We start from the raw sequence: 18,937 nt of genomic DNA on the forward strand, positions 1-18,937 counted from the left end.
GTGATGGATTTGGAGAATATCTCTCCATTTTATATGTATAGTTAGATTTATATTTATAAATAATTTGCTATATAGTCTTTTTGCTATATGGAAAACTACAGGGTCATAGGGATGTGGGCAGAAAGCCAATGGGCCCAATGGGGACTCTCTTGCTTATTCATGCCATGTGTATTTAGTGTTACATTTTGTTCAATCAGAATGGAAATACTGGGAAGAAAAAAAAAAAACCTTTGGAGAAAATATGAGACTGAGAAAAGGAACTCATTTCTGACTATTATATTTAATTGGTAATCATACAGCACTAAGATCTGGCATGTTTCCAAAATTATTTCTGAGTCTAGAGGGTATCTTATAATAAAATGATCATTGATGACCTTTCTTGGGTAAGCAGAATAATCAGTCATGTTTAAAAAACAGTATGTGGGTTTTTTTTTATGGACCTATATATGAAATATGAGTATTTTCTTTGGAAGACTTTACAAAGGATATCTAGACTGTTGCTTGCTCAATGTAGTGACCCTAGTCTTCTATATGAACATCCACTACAGTCAGCTATAGCATTAACAGGAAAATTCCTGAAGAAAAGTCAATCTCTCTAAAATCTCATTTATTATCTGAAACTCTATAAAGTTACCTCTGAAATAAATGATTAAGTCCCATTCTCACAATCGTTCTGGGTCATAGTTCACAATAACCATTCCATTCTTGTACGATGAGATCATGTTACAGAGTCAAATATAGACCTCAAAACAGCATGTTCACATAGGCTGAGGGTGTCCCGAAATAATCTCTGCCTTCCAAACTGGTAATTACTAAAATTATTTTCTGGGTCAAGGGGTACTAAGGGAATTTTATTACTTGGAAGTGGATGATATTTCAAATAATTAAATATTTAGGTTTATGCCTCATGCTTTAATACTCATAAATTATTCCTAAGAATTAGAGATTTTATTCCATATTTTTATTGAAAATATTAAAAATAATGTTAAAGCTACATGGTACCTATCCTTGTAACTGACCTTCAGCTGAACATACTCTAGGCTTGATTGTTCATTTGCTAAAAGAGGCAAAATAAGAATAAACACTTCAGCTTGTTATCCTGCATAAGATTTCTTGTAGGTGGTTTTAAAAATCACACAGTGCAGTAGAATAAAACCTCAGAAATCAACCAACTATGCTATCTCTTCATTCTGTGCATGAGAAAAATGGGTCTAGTAGAAATTGTGATTCTCACCCAAAGTCCCAAACCTACCTTAAAACAGAGAAGCTGTATCTTCTGACTCCTATGTTAATGCTATAATGTTGTTGCTTTTTCAAATATGTTCTGGTAATGTCAATATCAATATGATTTGAACACGTAAGTTATTTTAAATTCCTTCATTTTGAATTAACATGAAAGCAGTGTACTTGTCATAGATACTGGGATGCAGTCTATGCTTTTCATCCATTTATAGCCTGCAGGCATGGAAGGTTTTTAGGGTCACCCTTTGGAACCAACTTGATTTTGTTGCACTGACTCTTCCTCTTTCTTATGGAGCAACAACAAAATTATCTGTCTCTTCCACATGACAACCCTTCAAATCGTCTAGACTGAGGGTAGGAAAATGTGATCAGCACTTTGGATTAAATACAGGCTCACAGTTATTTCTGACTTTGGGTATCTTGATCAAATTTAATCGAGAGTCAGTTTTTTTCTTTTACAAAATGGGGCTATTAATGTCTACCTCTTAAGGTCTGGGCAGGTTAACTTAGAGACAGGAAATACGCAGGACATATTTAAACTTACGGTGAGTTCTCAACACTTTCTTTTAATTAAAGCATGCTCTCTCTCTTTCCTAAGAGACTTCCAGTTTAATATGTCCTGTTCCTTTAATCCTCTCTTGTAGAACATATATTTCAACCCCTTCCACTCAAAGCTGGGTGAAAAACAGTGTTTGAAATACTGGTACTGAAAATTTGCGCCGTAGATATCAGGAGATTTATCAACAGCACTGATAACTCTGATGTAGCAGGATAGGAATGCAACCTAGGCTGCCCTTGCCCTTGGTGCTTGTTTTTAAATAGAACACTTAATTCGGACCATGATTCATTTGCTGCCTCTGTTTTTTTTTTTTTTTTTTTTCTTCTGTAACTGTATCACATTCTTTACCTATATTAAGTTTGGAGTAAGTTAAGATTTTCCTACTTTTACTCCACCCCACCCCTTTCACATACTACACACACATCATCTGTTTTAAACCTCATTTGGAGATCTCGGTTAAATTCCATTTTTTTCTGGACCAGTCATTTCTGGTAGTTGAATTCTGGTAGTTAGAATTTTGACTTTGTCACTCTATGTCACCAAACTCTGAATCTTATTTGAGTGTGAAATGCTGAAAATCCTCCTTCACCCAAATCCCTGGTAAGAGCATTGAATAGGAAAGAGTGAGGGGCAGGAAACTGCGTCAAGTCCCTGAATCATCATTAGTGGAGCTAACAATACTAGCCGCGCAGTACACAAAGCTGACGGTAGTTACCTGTGGCAACCACTGAAGGTTTTTGTACATACTGCTTGTCTGGTTAAGGGATTGCCTTTATAGCTTATTTGATAAGCGTTTTTATCAGGAATGGATGAAAGAAGTTTATTGTGTTTAGTTCAGCTTCTATCATAACTATAATGATTTTTCTCTCTTAATGTGGTAAGTTAGTGAACGATATTTATGTGCTAATACTATTTTAACCATTCAGTCTTGGGATAACAAACCCCCCATACACATTTTTTTTTTTTAAACACTTTATGCATTGTTAGAGTTAGCTTGCTAGTATTGGCTTTGGTCTTTGTATTTATGTTTCTGAGGAGGGAGATTGGCCTGTAACTGTCGGTTAAATTTTGTTGTTAAGTTGTCAAAGAATGCATTAACAAGTACTTCTTTCTTTATGTAATTTTAAGTGATTTGTTCATGAGCTAATTGATAGGATTTACTTACAAAGCCATACTGGATTTTCAGATAAATCTGTACATTTTCTTTCGCCAGATAATAAACAATATCTCAGTGTACACTTATTTTTCCATTTTATTCTAATAATCTTAAAACCTGCAGAAGTTTGAGAAAACAGTTCATTGCAAACCTCTATTTTATTTTTTTAATTGAAGTATAATTAACATACAATGTTATATTAGTTTCAGGTATACAACATATTGATTCAACAATTCTGTACATTACACAATTGTATATATTGAGTATATAATAAATGCTCACCAAAATAGGTATAATCATCATCTGTCACCATACAATGTTATTGCAATAGTATTGACTATATTCCCTATGCTGTACTTTTCTTCTCTGTGACTTACTTAGTTTATAACTGGAAGTCTGTAATTCTCTTTATCTCTTTCGCCCATCCACTGGCAACCACCACTTCTTTGTATTTAAGAGTCTGTTTGGTTTTTGTTTGTTCATTTGTTTTGTTTTTTAGATTCCACGTATGAGTGAAATCATACGGTATGCATCTTTCTCTGACTTGTTTCACTTAGCATGATATCTCTAGGTCCACTCATGTTGCAGATGGCAAGATTTCATTCTTTTTCATGGCTAAGAGTGCATTGTATTTACCACATCTTCTTTATCCATTTATCTATTAGACACTTGTGTCTATTAGACACTATATATTGCTTCTTGTAAATGATGTTGCAGTAAATAGACAGATGCATATGCCTTTTCAAATTAGTGTTTTCATTTTCTTTGGATAAATATCCAGCAGTGAAATTACTGGATCATACAACATTGCTACTTTTAATTTTGGGGGAAAACTCCAAGCTGTCTTCCATAATGGCTACACCAATTTCCATTCTCACCAATAGGGCATGAGGGTTCCCTTTTCCACATTCTTGCCAACAATGGTTATTTCTTATGTTTTTATTTTTTTTAAGATTTTGATTATCCATTTGACAGAGGTCAGAAGTAGAGAGGCAGGCAGAGAGAGAGGAGGAAATAGGCTCCCTGCTGAGCAGAGAGCCTGATGTGGGGCTCGATCCCAGAACCCTGGGATCATGACCCGAGTCAAAGGCAGAGGCTTTAGCCCACCAAGCCACCCAGGCACCCCTTATCTTTTTTTTGATACTAATGTTTCTGACTGGTGTGAGGTGATAGGTTACCATGGTTTTTGGTTTGCATTTCCCTACATCTTATGGTTTTGATTTGCATCGTGAATGATGATTACTGATGTTGAGCATCTTTTAACATGTCTGTTAGCCATCTGTAGGTCTTTGGAAAAATGTTCAGGTTCTCTGTGTATTTTTTAATTGGATGATGATTTGGTGTTGTTATATAAGATCTTTATACATTTGGGATATTAATTTTCATATAGGTGTACATTTATTTCTTGGCTGTCTGTCCTGTACCATTGACCTATTTGTTCATTTTTATGCCAGTGCCATACTATTTGAATACTAAAGCTCAATAGCATATCATGAAATCTGTGATTGTGATGCCTCCAGCTTTGTTCTTTCTTAAAATTACTTTCGCTATTCAGGGTCTTTGCGGTTTCATACAAATTTTAGATAATTTATTCTAGTTCTGTGAAAAATACTATTGGTGTTCTTCTAGAAATTCGTTTGACTCTGTAGATTGCTTTGTGCAATATGGGCGTTTTAATGGCATTCATTCTTTCAGTGCATTAGCATGGTACAGCTTTCTGTAGGTTTGTATTATCTTCAAATTTTTCATCAATATTGTATAGTTTTCAGAGTATAGGTCTTTCACCTCCTTGGTAAAATTTATTCCTAGGTATTTTATTCTTTTTGGTGCATTTGTAAATGGTATTTTTTTAAAAAGTCTCTCTTTCTGCTACTTCATTGTTAGTGTATAGAAATGAAACTGATTATGCATATTAATCTTCTATCCTGCAAATTTACTGAATTCATTTATCAGTTCTGGTAATATTTTTGGTTGAATCTTTGGGGGTTTATACACAGAGTAACATGTCATCTGCAAATAGTGAGTCTTACTTCTTCCTTACCAGTTGAATGCCTTTTATTTCTTTTTCTTGTCTGTTTACTGTACCTAGAACTTCTAGTACTGTGTTGAATAAAAGTAGTGAAATGGATATCTTTATCTTGTTCATGATCTTAGAGGAAAAGTTTTTAGTTATTCACCACTTAGTATATTCCCTGTTTGTTGAAAGTTCTTATCATGGATGGATATTATTTTGTCAAAAGCTTTTTCAGATGATCATATTTTTTATCCTTTCTCTTATTAATGTGATGTATCACATTGATTTTGTGAATATTGAACCACCCTTGCATCCCTGAAATAAATTCCACTTGATTGTGGTGAATGACTCTTTTAATGGATTGTTGAATTTAACTTAATATTTTTTTTAGGACTTTTGCTTGTAAAGTTCATTAGAGGTATGGGCCTGTAGTTCTTTTTCTTTTTTCTTTTTCCTCCCCCTCCCCTTTTGTTTTTTGTGTGGTGTCTTTGGTTTTGATATTAGAGTATACTGGTCTCATAGAAGGCATTTGAAAGTTTTCCTTCCTCTTGTATTTTTTGGACGATGTTGAGAAGAATAAATATTAACTCTAAATGTTTGGTAGAATTTACCTTGAAGGCATCTGGTCCCAGACTTTTGTTGTTTTTTAATTCTCTTTGGTCACCCATATCTTTTGATTGGAACATTTAGTCCATTTATATTTAAAGTAATTATTGTTAGGTATGTACTTATTGCCATTTTATTCATCGTTTTCCTGTTGTTTCTATAGTTCTTTTTGGTTTCTTTCTTGTCTTGTCCTCATCCCTCATGATTTAATGGCTTTCTTTAAATGTTATCCCTCAATTATTTTTTTTTTAAATTTTCTGTGTATCTGTTACAGGCTTTTGATTTGTGATTCCCTTTAGGTTCATATATAGCATCTTATGTGTAGAGCAGTCTATATTAAGTTAATAATCATTAAGTTCAACCACATTCTAAAAACATGCAATTTTCTCTCCCCCTTTGATGTTTTATGTATATAAAGTCTTACTTAATATCTTTTATTTTCTGTATCCTTTGACTGACTTTTTTATAGATATAATTGATTTTACTGCTTTTGTGTAATCTTTTCCTTTCATAATTTTCATTGAGTTATGACCTTTCATTTCCACTCAAAAATTTCCTTTAGCATTACTTGTAAGGCTGATTTAGTGGCAATGAACTCCTCTGACTTTGTTCTTCTGGGAAGCTCTGTATCTCTTCTCCTATCCCAAATGATAACTTTACTGGGTATAGTGTTCTTGGTTGCAGGTTTTTGCCTTTCAGTACTTTGAGTATATCATACCACTCTCTTCTGGTCTCCAGTGTTTTTGCTGAAAAACAGCAAATAGCCTAATGAGGTTGCCCTTGTATGTAACAGTTTTCTTATTTTCCTGCTTTTAAAATGCTCTCTTTATCATTATTTTTTGCTATTTTAATTACTAAATGTCTTGTTGTGGACCTCCTTGGGTTAATTGTTAAGGACTTTCTGTGATTCTTGGCCCCAAATGTCTGTTTCCTCCTCAGAGTTTGTCACTCTTGATGATGTCACTGAGTTCCCTTAACTGATTTCCATTTTTTACTCTTTGCTATTCAGCTTCCTTGCTTTCCATTACTCTTTTCCACATTGCTGATTTGTTCTTCTGCAGCTTCCAATCTGCTATTGATTCCCTCTGGAGTATTTTTTTTTTTTTTCCATTTTAGTTACTGAATGGTTCATCTCTGACTGGTTCTTTTTTATATTTTGTATCTTTGTGAAAGACCTCACTGAATTTATCCAGTTATCTGAGTATCTTCATGACAATTACTTTGAATTGTCTACTAGACATATTGTTTATCTTTGTTTCATTTAGCTTTTTTTTTTTCTGTGATTTTTGTCCTATTCTTTCATTTTGTCTAACTCTGTGTTTGCTTCTATGCAATAGGGTGATCAACAATATTTCCTGGTCTTCAAAAATAGTGGCCTTGTGTGAAAGAGTTCCTCTGGTGCCCTGTATCACAATGTCCCCCTGGTCACCAGAACCAGATGATCCAGAGGTTTGTGGCTCTTGTGTCACTGCATGTACCTGACTATTGTCACTCAGTTGCACCTGTTTTCTTCCCAGCCATCTGCAATGCATTGGGTGCAGACACACCAGTGGCAGGGCTTGCTCCCTGTGTAGCCAGCAATGAAGCTTGGATGCAGGAATTGTGGATATGCTGGTATAGGGGGTTATCTTCCCTTTTCTCCAAGACAGGAATCATTTTGGAATGGTGCCAGTTCCTGCTGGGGCTGCTTGCACTGTGTGGTAGGTAAGCTCTTTAAGGGCAGGGACTCAGTTTCCTATTGTTTTTGGACTCTCCTGGAGTTAAGCCCACTTATTTTTAAAGTAGTCAGGGTTAAACCCCATGAATTGTAAAACCTCTCAAATTTAAGCCCCACTAGTTTTGAAAGCCAGACCTTATGGAAACTTGTCCTCCCAGTGTGAGTCCCCAGTTCCCGGGGTTCCAGGGTGGAATTTAATCCTCTTGCTTTGCTGCACTTGTGGTGTTCCTCCTGTTTATGGTAGTCTCACTTGGGGTGGTTGGTTCACAGCTGTGTCTCCACCTTTTCCAGTGTGGACTCCGCTCTACAATTAACTATGGAAGGTCTGTTTGGCCCGTCTGCAGGTCATTGCCAGCGTTAGTTGCATATGTGTACATGTTATCTCAGTGTGTCCAAGGAAGGAGATGAGCTGAGCATCCTCCTACTCTACCATCTTCCTGTCCTTCCTTAAGAATCTATATTTTACACCATTCACCAGTTTTTGTTTTGTCATGTTTCCTTTCTTTTGTACATATATGAAATAGTTATGTATGTGTATATATATATATATATATATATATATATATGTGATATACTTTGTTTTGCTGAACCTCTGACAGTAGACACTTTACCCATAAACACTTTAGAAGGCATAGAATAAGGTAATTTTTTCCTATAAAATCATGATACAAGATTTCATGCTTGAGAAAATTGATATTAATCCAAAATGTGAGCTAATATGTATTCTATATTTAAGTTTGTCTGTTTGTTCCAAAAAATCTTTTTCATGCCTTTTATATTTCTTGGATCCAAAATCCAGTAAATGTTTATATATTCCCTCTGGTTATTATGCTATTTAAATTTGTTTAATTTCAGAATATTTCCATTTTCATATTGTTTTTAATTTGTTTTCATGACATTTGCATTTTTGTAAAGTATAGGGTAACTTCTTATATAATATCCAGTATTCTGTACTTATCTGGTTAGATTCAACATAAATATTTTAGCATATATATGATATAATACTGTGTTTTTTTGGTGCATCACATCAGTACGCTTATGGTATCAGATACATTTCTGTGACTAATAGTATGCTAAATTCCTATTTCTGTGATAGAATACTATAAACATCACAAATCTGTAAAACACCGTATCAGGCAAACTAAGCATGTTTCAATTGTGAGAAATATTGTGGTTATATACTATCTTTTCTAATGAAATTTAAATACTTCCAATTTTATACTTGTTTTAAAAATATAATATTTAAAAGATTATATGAGCCTTTTTGGATTCTGACAAGTATTTTAAAAGTATGTCTTCTTTCTTATCTTATTACTATATATTGTAGGCTGAAAAGGGAAAGTGTTTTCCCCAAAGAGGCCTATTTTAACTGAAACATAGATGATAGATTTGTCTAAGTGTTCATTAATTGTGGAACAGGTACACACACCTTTCTGTATACTAAAGTTTTTTTAAAAAAAGGCCTTGGTTAATTACATGGTTATTTTATACACATTTGAGAATTGGGTAAGAGAAAAGAGAGGATTGAATATATCAAATCTCTAGTGCTCACTAGCGTTGTCCCTCCTAATTTCCAGACCCAAATATTCATCTGTTTAATAGATATCTCCACTTCATTATGCTATAAACATCACCCATTTGAATGTCCTAAATCATTTCTCCTTTCATATCTCCCCCCAACCTAAACTTTGTTTTGCCTTTCACATATCAACGAATAAAATGATCACCATTTTCAATTCTACCTTTAATCATTCTTCTCATTTAAAAGCCATATGCAGTCAGCTACCAAGTTTTGTTGACCTTGTCTCTGGATGTCCTTCAAATCTTAACTTTGAAACTTGTACTTTCCACTTTAATTTATAATCTTAGCAAGTATTTGTGAAATAGTGACAGTTTCCTAGTTGACCTACCTACCTCAATCATTCTCATAAAATCTTTGTCTCATAGCATAGCGGGGATGGTTTCGGACCTCTCCCCCGCCCCCGCCCAAAAAAAAAAGAGTATAATCATTTTCACTTACATTCTGAAAACCTATCAATATATCCCAGTTGAATTAAATAAGCTCTTTATGGGATGCCATAATGGCTTTTCTCTAGCTCTCTTTCCACATTCCAAACATATGTCCATGCGTTAGACACTATAAACAGCTTACAGGAATATTTTAGATTCTGATTCTGTCATTCTTCCATACGTACATCATGCATGCATTCTTGTGCTAAGTCATAGGAATAAAATGAAGAACAAAACCTGACATGTTTTCATAGACCCTAGAATGCGAATAAAATTTGATACTAATAGGGATTTGATACTAATAGGGATTGTCAACTATGTTGTAATCTTAGAAACTGAATTATCTTAATTTCTTAAGATTCCCCTCTGTAAAATGAAGATAATATCTATTTCGTAGGGGTGTTTTCGTAGATAGAAAACAATAGCAAGTGGTGGAGAAATATGAGATCCATTCTATCAGAGATAGAAGTAAAACTCAACTTTGCCACAAGGTTGCTCTCTGGCAGTGGGCAGAGAATGATCACAAAAGAGATAAGGAAGATTGAAATACAGAGTTAATATAATGGGAAAGAATATAATGGGGAGCCTCATAAAATACAAAGCTTAAGGATAAGTAGGCAGCGAGATAAATCTGAACAATAATTTTGAGGTCTCCTAAGGTACAGTGAGTTCACAGTTCACAGAAATTTGCAAATATGGATCAAGACATGGGCAAAAGGAAGGATATTAGTGTCGTTCTTCCAGAAGAGATTGTTAACTTTGATCTGCAAGAGACAGGACAGACTGCAAAACCAAGATCCAAGGACAAACCTTGATAGGTGAAACCATTTAAGACTGGGGAGAAGAACCAAGCTTCAATAAAGGGAGACATGAGGGGATAAAACACTAGAGGGTATTGCAGCATTATAGGATAACTAAAGAAGAGAGACACAGTTACTAAAGTCTGAATTTTGTGAATTGGGGGTTATCAGGGCTCTGTGAGAGAGAACATTTTAGTAGAGCGGAAGATACAAAGGTGGATTGCAGTTAACTAAAGAGAATGTAGAGGATAAGAAAACAGAAGCAGTGAGCAAACACTAGAAGTATTTCAATATAAAAGTGTGTTTAAAAAGGTACCTATGTAAGGTCAATTCAAGGAGATTATGGAGTCAAAGAATGTTTTTTAGGCTCATGGAGAGAAATATATCTATGTTCCAAAAGGAAGGAGCCAGTAGAGAATTCTGAAAATTCACTTAATAAACTTCTATCACTTAGAAAAAAAAAAAGAGAGAGAGAGAGAGAAAAGAGAGAATAATTCATAGAGCAAAATTCTTAAGATATGGAAGAGGGTGAAATTTATAACACAGTGGTTGAAATTAGCTTTAAACTGAAAGTGGAATAGTTCAGTGAGATTTGGAGATGATGACTGATCCCTATCTGGTACACTGCTGTTCATCATGGGTGAGGCGGAGGGGAGGAGTTCTAGATGAAAATGATATTGGGAATACAGAAACAGTTGCCCCAAAGGGGTAAAATAATTATTGGCCCAGCTAAAGTTAAAAAAAAGTTAGTCAGCCAGGAAACAGAAAATGATGCCATTTTATTCTACAACACCTGGGAATGAAAGAAATTAGGAGAATGCGTGGGGGTCAGGGTTGGATCAGCACTCAGGGCTGAAAAGATGTTGAATAGCATCGCTTTGGTGGAGATTGGTTGGTTTCAGTGTATCAGAACAATGGTGGATGGGGAATTTTGAGGAATTATCTAGGGTGCAGAGTATGAATCTCAATTAAGGCAGCAGATTCAAGGGACAGAATGGTTCAGTCCTGTCAGACGAATACAGCTAAAATTAGGCTGATTCCAATTGAAGGGGTCGGGAAGGTATATGAAATCGAAGAACTAACTCACATGTGTCAAAGAGTGAGAGAATATAAAATGCTGGTCAGAGATCGAAACTTTAAGATACCTTAAAAAAGAAACAGTTCTAAGTAGCACATTTATTCTATTTAAATATAAAATAGCGAGGCAGGAATGACAGCTGTGACTTCTGCTTTAAAGCATCAGGATCTAATCAACAGAATGGTGATTTTTCCAATCTTGATTGGTCTTATCCTCAGTTTCACCTTGAATCAATCCTACTTCTATAGGTTCAAGGCTACACTGATGTATTTATACATCAATACTTGGAGAAAACTTAGATAAGCAGATGGATTCTGGGTTTGAGTCTAAAATCTTAACTGGAAGTATATTTGATGTGCAATCTATCATGGAGTCATTATGCTCTCAAATGTTCACTACCCTCCTATCTCTCTAACAGTTTGGAGGAGTGAATAACTTTTTGTTGGCTGCTCATCATGCTTCTATAAATGTTTTTAAAGGTATGGTATCGCTTGCTCTCGAATCAAGAATTCAGAGTCTGAATGAAAAAAAGGGAATACAGAAAAGTTCTGTAGTATTACTAGAGAGGTTCTGTTATAAGTCAGCGTTAACAAGAGTCTTTTCCAGAGGATTTAATCTCATTAGCAAATATCGTCGTTTGGCTAAATATGGAATACCTTAATACATGGTTTGCATGTTTTTTGTGAGAGACTTGAGTCTATTTATAAGATTAACTGCATATTTAAGATAAATTAACTTAAAACAAACAACCAAATATATGCAAAACATTTGTCTAAGCACTTTTTGCATGTTGGAAAAGAAACATTATGGAGAGCTATTTGGTACTGCCATCTGCCATTCTTGGTAAATAAATACAATATTATAAATATTTGGGTTTGCTTTTGGAACTTTCATACTGTTATAATGTAAACAGTTCATTGCATTTTTGATAAAATTTGAAACTCTCCAAGTAGACTTTTCTGCCTGTTTTCTCTCTCCTGAAAATCAATTTTGAACATTTGCATTAAATATATTTGTGCATCCACAAGATTGGCTATCTTTAGAAACATAAAATTATTTTATAATATTTTAAAACAAAAATACATTATTAGAGCAAGGAAAGGGTAGCTTTAATTTGAATAAATAAAACAAAAAAATTGAAAACATATAGGAATATGTCTTACATGCTGTTCACTTATCACTAGTGATCAGAAAGAAATTGATTGGTTAATCCTGAAGTAATTATTCCAGAGGAATCTCATTGTCTGATCACATCCATTGTCAGGCATTGATTCTTGGTATAATGGAAATTCAAAATAGAATTTCTTACATTTGATGAATTCATAATCTAGCCAGTGACAGAAACACATCCAGTTTCCTGCATACTTTCCCACTCATATTTAAAGATATTTTTTAAAAATAAAAATAAAGACCTACTTTTAAAAAAGAATAAAAGTAAGAACTTTGATTTAACCTGAGTTTCTCTCTTCTATTCTCTTAGATATACATAACAGGGAAACAAAGGAAGAAAAATTGTATATGTTTATTGACATTTAATTTATTTCAGTTTTGCAAATCTATTACACTACAAAAATATATCATATTTGTCTGGATTTTTGCAGTTTATAAAATACTTTGACATCCACCATTTCTCTGATTTTATGTGGCTAGCCTGAGGTAACTCAGAGATGTGAAAAAAGCATATCATAATGAAAGCATTAAATCAATTAGTTTTATCTCAAATGGCTTAAAAATACATTGTACTCTACATGTGTTGAATTATAGTCTCTACTCTTCCAGGTGGATAAACCTATTTAGTCAATTCTACTGTGCAGATTTTGTTTCACCATTTTGTAATAAACTTTTAAACAGTGTCAAAATTATCATAATTCTCCCACTATCATACTGGAAAAATGACATACTTTCCAAAATATCCATTTGTTGAATAAATGGGACCATTTGAAAAAATTGAAAATGTTGATTACCTAAGTAAATACAAACACATTTAAAGTAGATATTCTTTTATATTTGGATGTTCAAGTTTACATTCCTAAGAGTCAGATGATTGCAATAATATTTTAAAACAGAGCTCAAATGGCACCATTAAGTTTCGTGGTATTAAATAAAAAAAGAAGGGTTTAGATCTAAAAGAAAATTAATGATAAACAGTACAGGATAGTGCTGGAAATCACTGGCTAAAAGCTAATTATAATATCATAACTGAAAATTATAGAGTAAATGTGACAGTGTTCCAAATACGAAAACGAAGTTAATTTTTCCTTATACTTCCCATTAAGCTTTGAATCTACAAAAGTACAAAAGAAATTAATGTAAAATATGAAGAGAAGGGACATGGAAAGAATGGAAATGATCCACTCTGATTCTGCAATTTAATGACAGGTGTTTCTTTTGGACAGTAATAAAATTTAATCAAACATTTATAAGTTAAGTCTTCAAGAAATAACTTACTTAAGAATTCTCCAAAAGGGAAAAAAAAAAAAAAAGAATTCTCCAAAAGAGAACATGTTATTCATTAGAATTTGTTTTTCTTATTAAAATGTACTCTTTCTGGGTAATCTTTACAGGCTTTTCTTTTTTTTTTTTTTTTTTAAGGCACATGACATTATTATTCTTACAGCAATTTTCAAATGTGCTAGGAATGTCTGAGTCATCTCCAGTGTTTCCTAGAAGCCTGCTTTTTGCAAAGGAGAAAGATTTGGCATCTCTTCTGTAATTTTACTAAATGTCTAAAAGGCATAATAAAGAGGGAACCTGTCTGCAAGGTATTCCTTTATTTGTAAAATAGCAATTAGATAGCTCTTTAATTTCAGTGAAGCCTTATGTCCCATAATAATACAAAATGGTACATCTGCTTTACAGCACATGTTAAATTTGTAACTTGTGTTAATGTGTTTAAGCACCTACAGTTGATTAGATAAGAGGATCAGCATAAAGAATGAATTCTGTCAAAAATATTTTTCAATCTGAATCTTTACAGAAATTGAATTAGAATCAGAATCTGATCACTACCAAGGCCTAACTAGTCCGTCCCACGTGACCTACACACATTAGTAATCACTGTTTCAATGATAGGAGAGGTTAAGTAGATTTCATTTGTGAGGGGATTTGGGAGTTGGAGGATGGGAAGGTTTAGGTTAGTTCCATTGAAAGCTTGTATGTCTTTTTTTTTTTTTTAAGATTTTTTTTTTTAATTTATTTGTTCGACAGACAGAGATCACAAGTAGGCAGAGAGGCAGACAGGGAGGGAGGAGGAAGCAGGCTCCCCGCTGAGCGGAGAGCCCGATGCGGGGCTCGATCCCAGGACCCCGGGATCATAGACTTGAGCTGAAGGCAGAGGCTTTAACCCACTGAGCCACCCAGGTGCCCCAAAAGCTTGTATGTCTTAATGAGGCCATATTGCAAATAAAAAGATACTGTTTAGAGAATTTGAGTTAAAGTAAAAAAAGGAGGATTGAAGCAAAGTTTTTACAAGACTTTATTGTTTTGAACTTGACAATTGAAAGATCATGCATAGAATAGTCCAGAAGGGAAAACTTAGACAAACTTTTGGAATAACTAGGAGAGGAAGACTTGAGAATTTGATTCACTTGTGTAAATAAGTTCAGTACACATATTTTCAGAACCAAATAAATCCAAGCATATTGTGTGGTATCTTTGGAACTGAATTTATGAAATTGTCTGGGGAAAGTAAAAGATAAAATAATGCTACTAATGATCCTTTTTTTAATCTCTGGTACTAGAAGTTACCCTCATTTCTTGATCTAACCCAACCACTTTAATCTAAAAAGAACTGGCATATTGAGAATAGGTCTAGTCTTTTGAAACTTTTTTCAAATAGGGATTTTAGGGGCGCCTGGCTGGCTCAGTGGGTTAGATAGAGCCTCTGCCTTCAGCTCAGGTCATGATCCCAGGGTCCTGGAATCGAGCCCTGCATCGGGCTCTCCGCTCAGCGGGGAGCCTGCTTCCCCTTCTCTCTCTGCCTGCCTCTCTGCCTACTTGTGATCTCTGTCTGTCAAATAAATAAATAAAATCTTTAAAAAAATTATAAAAATAGGGACTTTTAAATCTGTTTTACCATTACTCTTATTCCACTGTTCTTAGTACAAGTGGGATACTGAATGCACTTGTAGGAATGTTTGGCTTTCCTTCTCATCTTTTATTTGCTTTTTCTTTGTCCACATTACTTCTATTCTTGATCAAAGAAAGCCTCAGAGAATGCTGTGGAGTGAGAGGGAAAATATTTCCAGTTGCAAGAGGTGGCTTCAACATCTTTCTAAGTTACTCACCCCTAGGTGGTTCCTTGCAAGTGCTGTGAGCAGGTGTGAGCCACAGAACTTGTGCATAAAAGGAGAGAACGTTTTCTTTTCTTTGCGGAACAAGTGCTGGGAATCCCACAGTTGATCTCTGAGACACTTTTGCCACTGAGAGCAAACTAGACACAGGAAAGGAGGCACTTAAAAAATGAGGGTATTTTGTGTGAACAATACACAATTCTGAAATAAAATGAAGTCTTTTTGTGGGCTCCTGGGTGGTTCAGTTGATTAAGCCTCTGCCTTTAGCTCAGGTCAAGATCCCAGCGTCCTGGGATCCAGCCGCACATCGGGCTCTCTGCTCAGCAGGGAGCCTGCTTCCCTCTCCCACTCTGCCTGCCTCTCTGCCTACTTGTGATCTCTCTCTCTGTCAAATAAATAAGTAAAATCTTAAAAAAAAAATAAAAGGGTAAAAAGATAGAAGGAACATAATCCTGACCTGAATCAATATATAAATATTCTAAAAAAGTTTCAGTGGAGTATTTTATAAGTATACAAACGGTGGCACAGGCAATATTCAAAAGCCTGAACAATGTTATTAATCTAAGGTAACTTATCATTCATTACTCGCTAAATAACTTGATACTAATTGGTTTTGATAGCACAGTAATTAAATAACATGTTAAATTTAATATCAAACAACTCAACGGTTATTTCTGTTCAAACAAAATAATGTAACTCTATATAACTTGTAATTAAAGGATTGTTTTCACTACTAAATAACTGATGTTCAGAAAATGATTAGTGTAGGAGAAAATAATAAATGGATATGAGTTTCCCTTTAATTGTAGTAAATTGTATTATTGACAAAGAGGAATTGAATCATCTCATAAATATTTGTCTCTCTGCTTAAGCAAAATAAAATACTAAATAAGAAAAGTAAACATTTATAGAGGGCATATAAAATCTTTCTAAGTTTCCAAGCACATATTCATAATAAATTCTTCATATGGTAGTTTACCTGAAATTAAAATTTGAGAAAAGAAATACATCCTAATTGCAAAGAAAAATGGGGGTTTTGAAAGCAAGAGGGAAAAAAATATTACCTAATAACAGCAACTTGACAGTTCTTGCATCTCGTTCAGCATCTTCCTGAAGCTTTTTCTCCAGTTCTTTGGATCTTTTGGCTGACTCCTTGCTCTCTGAGCTAATTCCGCTCCCCATCTCGTGGTGGTAGATACTTGTTTGTTTCTGTGCCTGAGCTTTCCCCAATGTGGAGCACAGCTCTGGCTTGGAGGGAAGATGGAGAAGCAGTGCTCTGCGGAGCTTCCTAACCGCCCATTCCCACACTCTCTGAGACCCTGCTTTGCCTAAGGAGATGCTTTCAGAGCTGTCACCTGATCACAGGGCAAAACCACACAACCCCATGGTTGCATGGCTAGAGGCAAAAGAGGAAATTCATTATGCTTTCAAATTAATGACCATTTATGGCACATCTTCAGAAACTTGCCCATCTTTCCTAAAGAACAGTGTATAATAATGTAGAACGTGGTGTAAATCTATACACTAAAGATAATCTGCAAGGAACAGTTCAATTGGAACATACCGTTGTTACTGTGATTTAAAGCTATTACTAATCAACAAGCTTTTATCTTCAGATATTTGAGTCTTCAAATTCTTCATAATCATTCCAGTATCACTGTCAGAATATTTATATTGAATCATCCAAATTTATAGTCCTGTATATTCAGATTATCACTCAAAATTATTGGAAATATCTTAGTATTAATTATAAAACAGTTTTTTTTAAAAAAATGGAAACAAATGAATGCAGTTCTTATATTTATACATATTTTTGTATTGCCACAAACCTAGAATTCAACACACATTGCTTTTTATTTTTTTAAGATTTTATTTATTTATTTGACAGAGATCACAAGTAGACAGAGAGGCAGGTGGAGAGAGATGGGGAAGCAGGCTCCCTGCTGAGCAGAGAGCCCAATAGGGGCTCAATTCCACGAACCTGAGACCATGACCTGAGCCAAAGGCAGAAGCCAAACATACTGAGGTACCCAGACGCCCCCATACTGCTTTTAAATTATTGATTTTAGTCTCCTAGGATCTGTCTCTAAAATTTGAGCTTTTACTGCTTGTGAGAAAACCAGTCTATCAACATTACTTGAGGGCCCACTTGGTGTAGACACTGAACAGTGTTCAATTTAGGCAGTGCATTCACTCTTTGGGGCCATTAAGCAACAGCTGCTGAGCTGGAAGGACTTTCATTGATTTGGTACCAAAGAAATAAAAAACAGTGTTCTTTGAAATGGTCGGTAATTTGGCTCTTCCTGAAAAGTAAGAACAGTAAATATGCCTGAATATGTTCCCTGCCTTTCACCTATCCCAACAGATACCATGCACTTGAAGATCTGCAAGGTTGGGGGCCAAAATTATGTTATACAACTTTTTGTTTATCTGAGGCTTAGAAAAACACTTGTAAGGTAGTTGAGATATATTTATATATTCTATATAATAATTACATAATTGACATATATCTCTCAGTTGAGATATATATAATAATTGAAATATATAATCTTATAGAATTGATATATAATATAATCTTAAGAGATACATATATATTCATATATATTATATATGAGATATATATAACTACATGACAATTGAAATATGTAGAATTATATATAATTGATACATAATCTCAACTGATATATATCTCAATTATGTAATTAATATATAGGCTGTATATTATATGTAGATATATAATATATAATTTTATAAACAGGGTTGGCTACCTGTGGCAGCAGGCAGATCTTTCAATGAATATTTTGGAATGTGTGAATGTGCCCTAGCCAGGAAATGATAGAATACAGTCAGCCCATCAATGTATCAGTGCTGTTCTTCTTTTGAGAACTTATGTAAAGTTTGAACAGGTGGGGTTTTGCATATTCACAAAAGAAGGAAATTTTAGGCTTCCAAATTAAATACATATTCCTGATTTGTTTACTTTTTCACACACAATATTAGGCTGCAGATATATAAGCATAGTCAAAACTCCTGGATTTCACCTCTCCACAGCCATGTTGTGATAGCACGGAGATGCGGAGAGATGGGTACGCAAGGCTTTGTGCAAATCGTGTGGTATTGTTTTTACAATGCAAAAGGCCTCCCCCAAAGGAACAAGATGTGCACTGCTTCGTTTATTTATCCCCATCCCTGAACACAGAGTTCACTCTGACAGCAATGCAAAATAACAAAAATTAAAATATATTTGTTTTTGTCTACTGTTTCATGTCAAAATCAAATATACCTAGTACCTTGACTATACAAGATTCTTGTTTCATAACAATTATAAACTAAGACACTTCATCTAATTTGCATTCAAGTAAATATGTCCCATAGCTTTTTGGTGGAAACATAACCTGGCCTTTGAAAAAGTATGCATTTTACTCAGTCTTCCTAAGTAGGTTATTAATTTTTTTTTTCATTT

The 18,937-nt window shown here is 34.4% G+C and overlaps 1 protein-coding gene across 1 annotated transcript in view; it reads right to left on the reverse strand.

Moving 5' to 3' along the window:
• Positions 1 to 16,728, reverse strand: part of GNAT3 (G protein subunit alpha transducin 3) — a 55,892-nt gene extending 39,164 nt beyond the window's left edge. The window contains exon 1 of the mRNA XM_059170959.1: positions 16,539 to 16,728. Within this exon, the coding sequence (XP_059026942.1) occupies positions 16,539 to 16,656 (118 nt within the window). The 5' untranslated portion in view covers positions 16,657 to 16,728. The remainder of the gene's footprint in view (positions 1 to 16,538) is intronic.
• Between the last annotated feature and the right edge of the window lie 2,209 nt (positions 16,729 to 18,937).

This window comes from Mustela lutreola, chromosome 4, assembly GCF_030435805.1.
Source record: "Mustela lutreola isolate mMusLut2 chromosome 4, mMusLut2.pri, whole genome shotgun sequence".
NCBI classification, from domain to species: Eukaryota; Metazoa; Chordata; class Mammalia; order Carnivora; family Mustelidae; genus Mustela; species Mustela lutreola.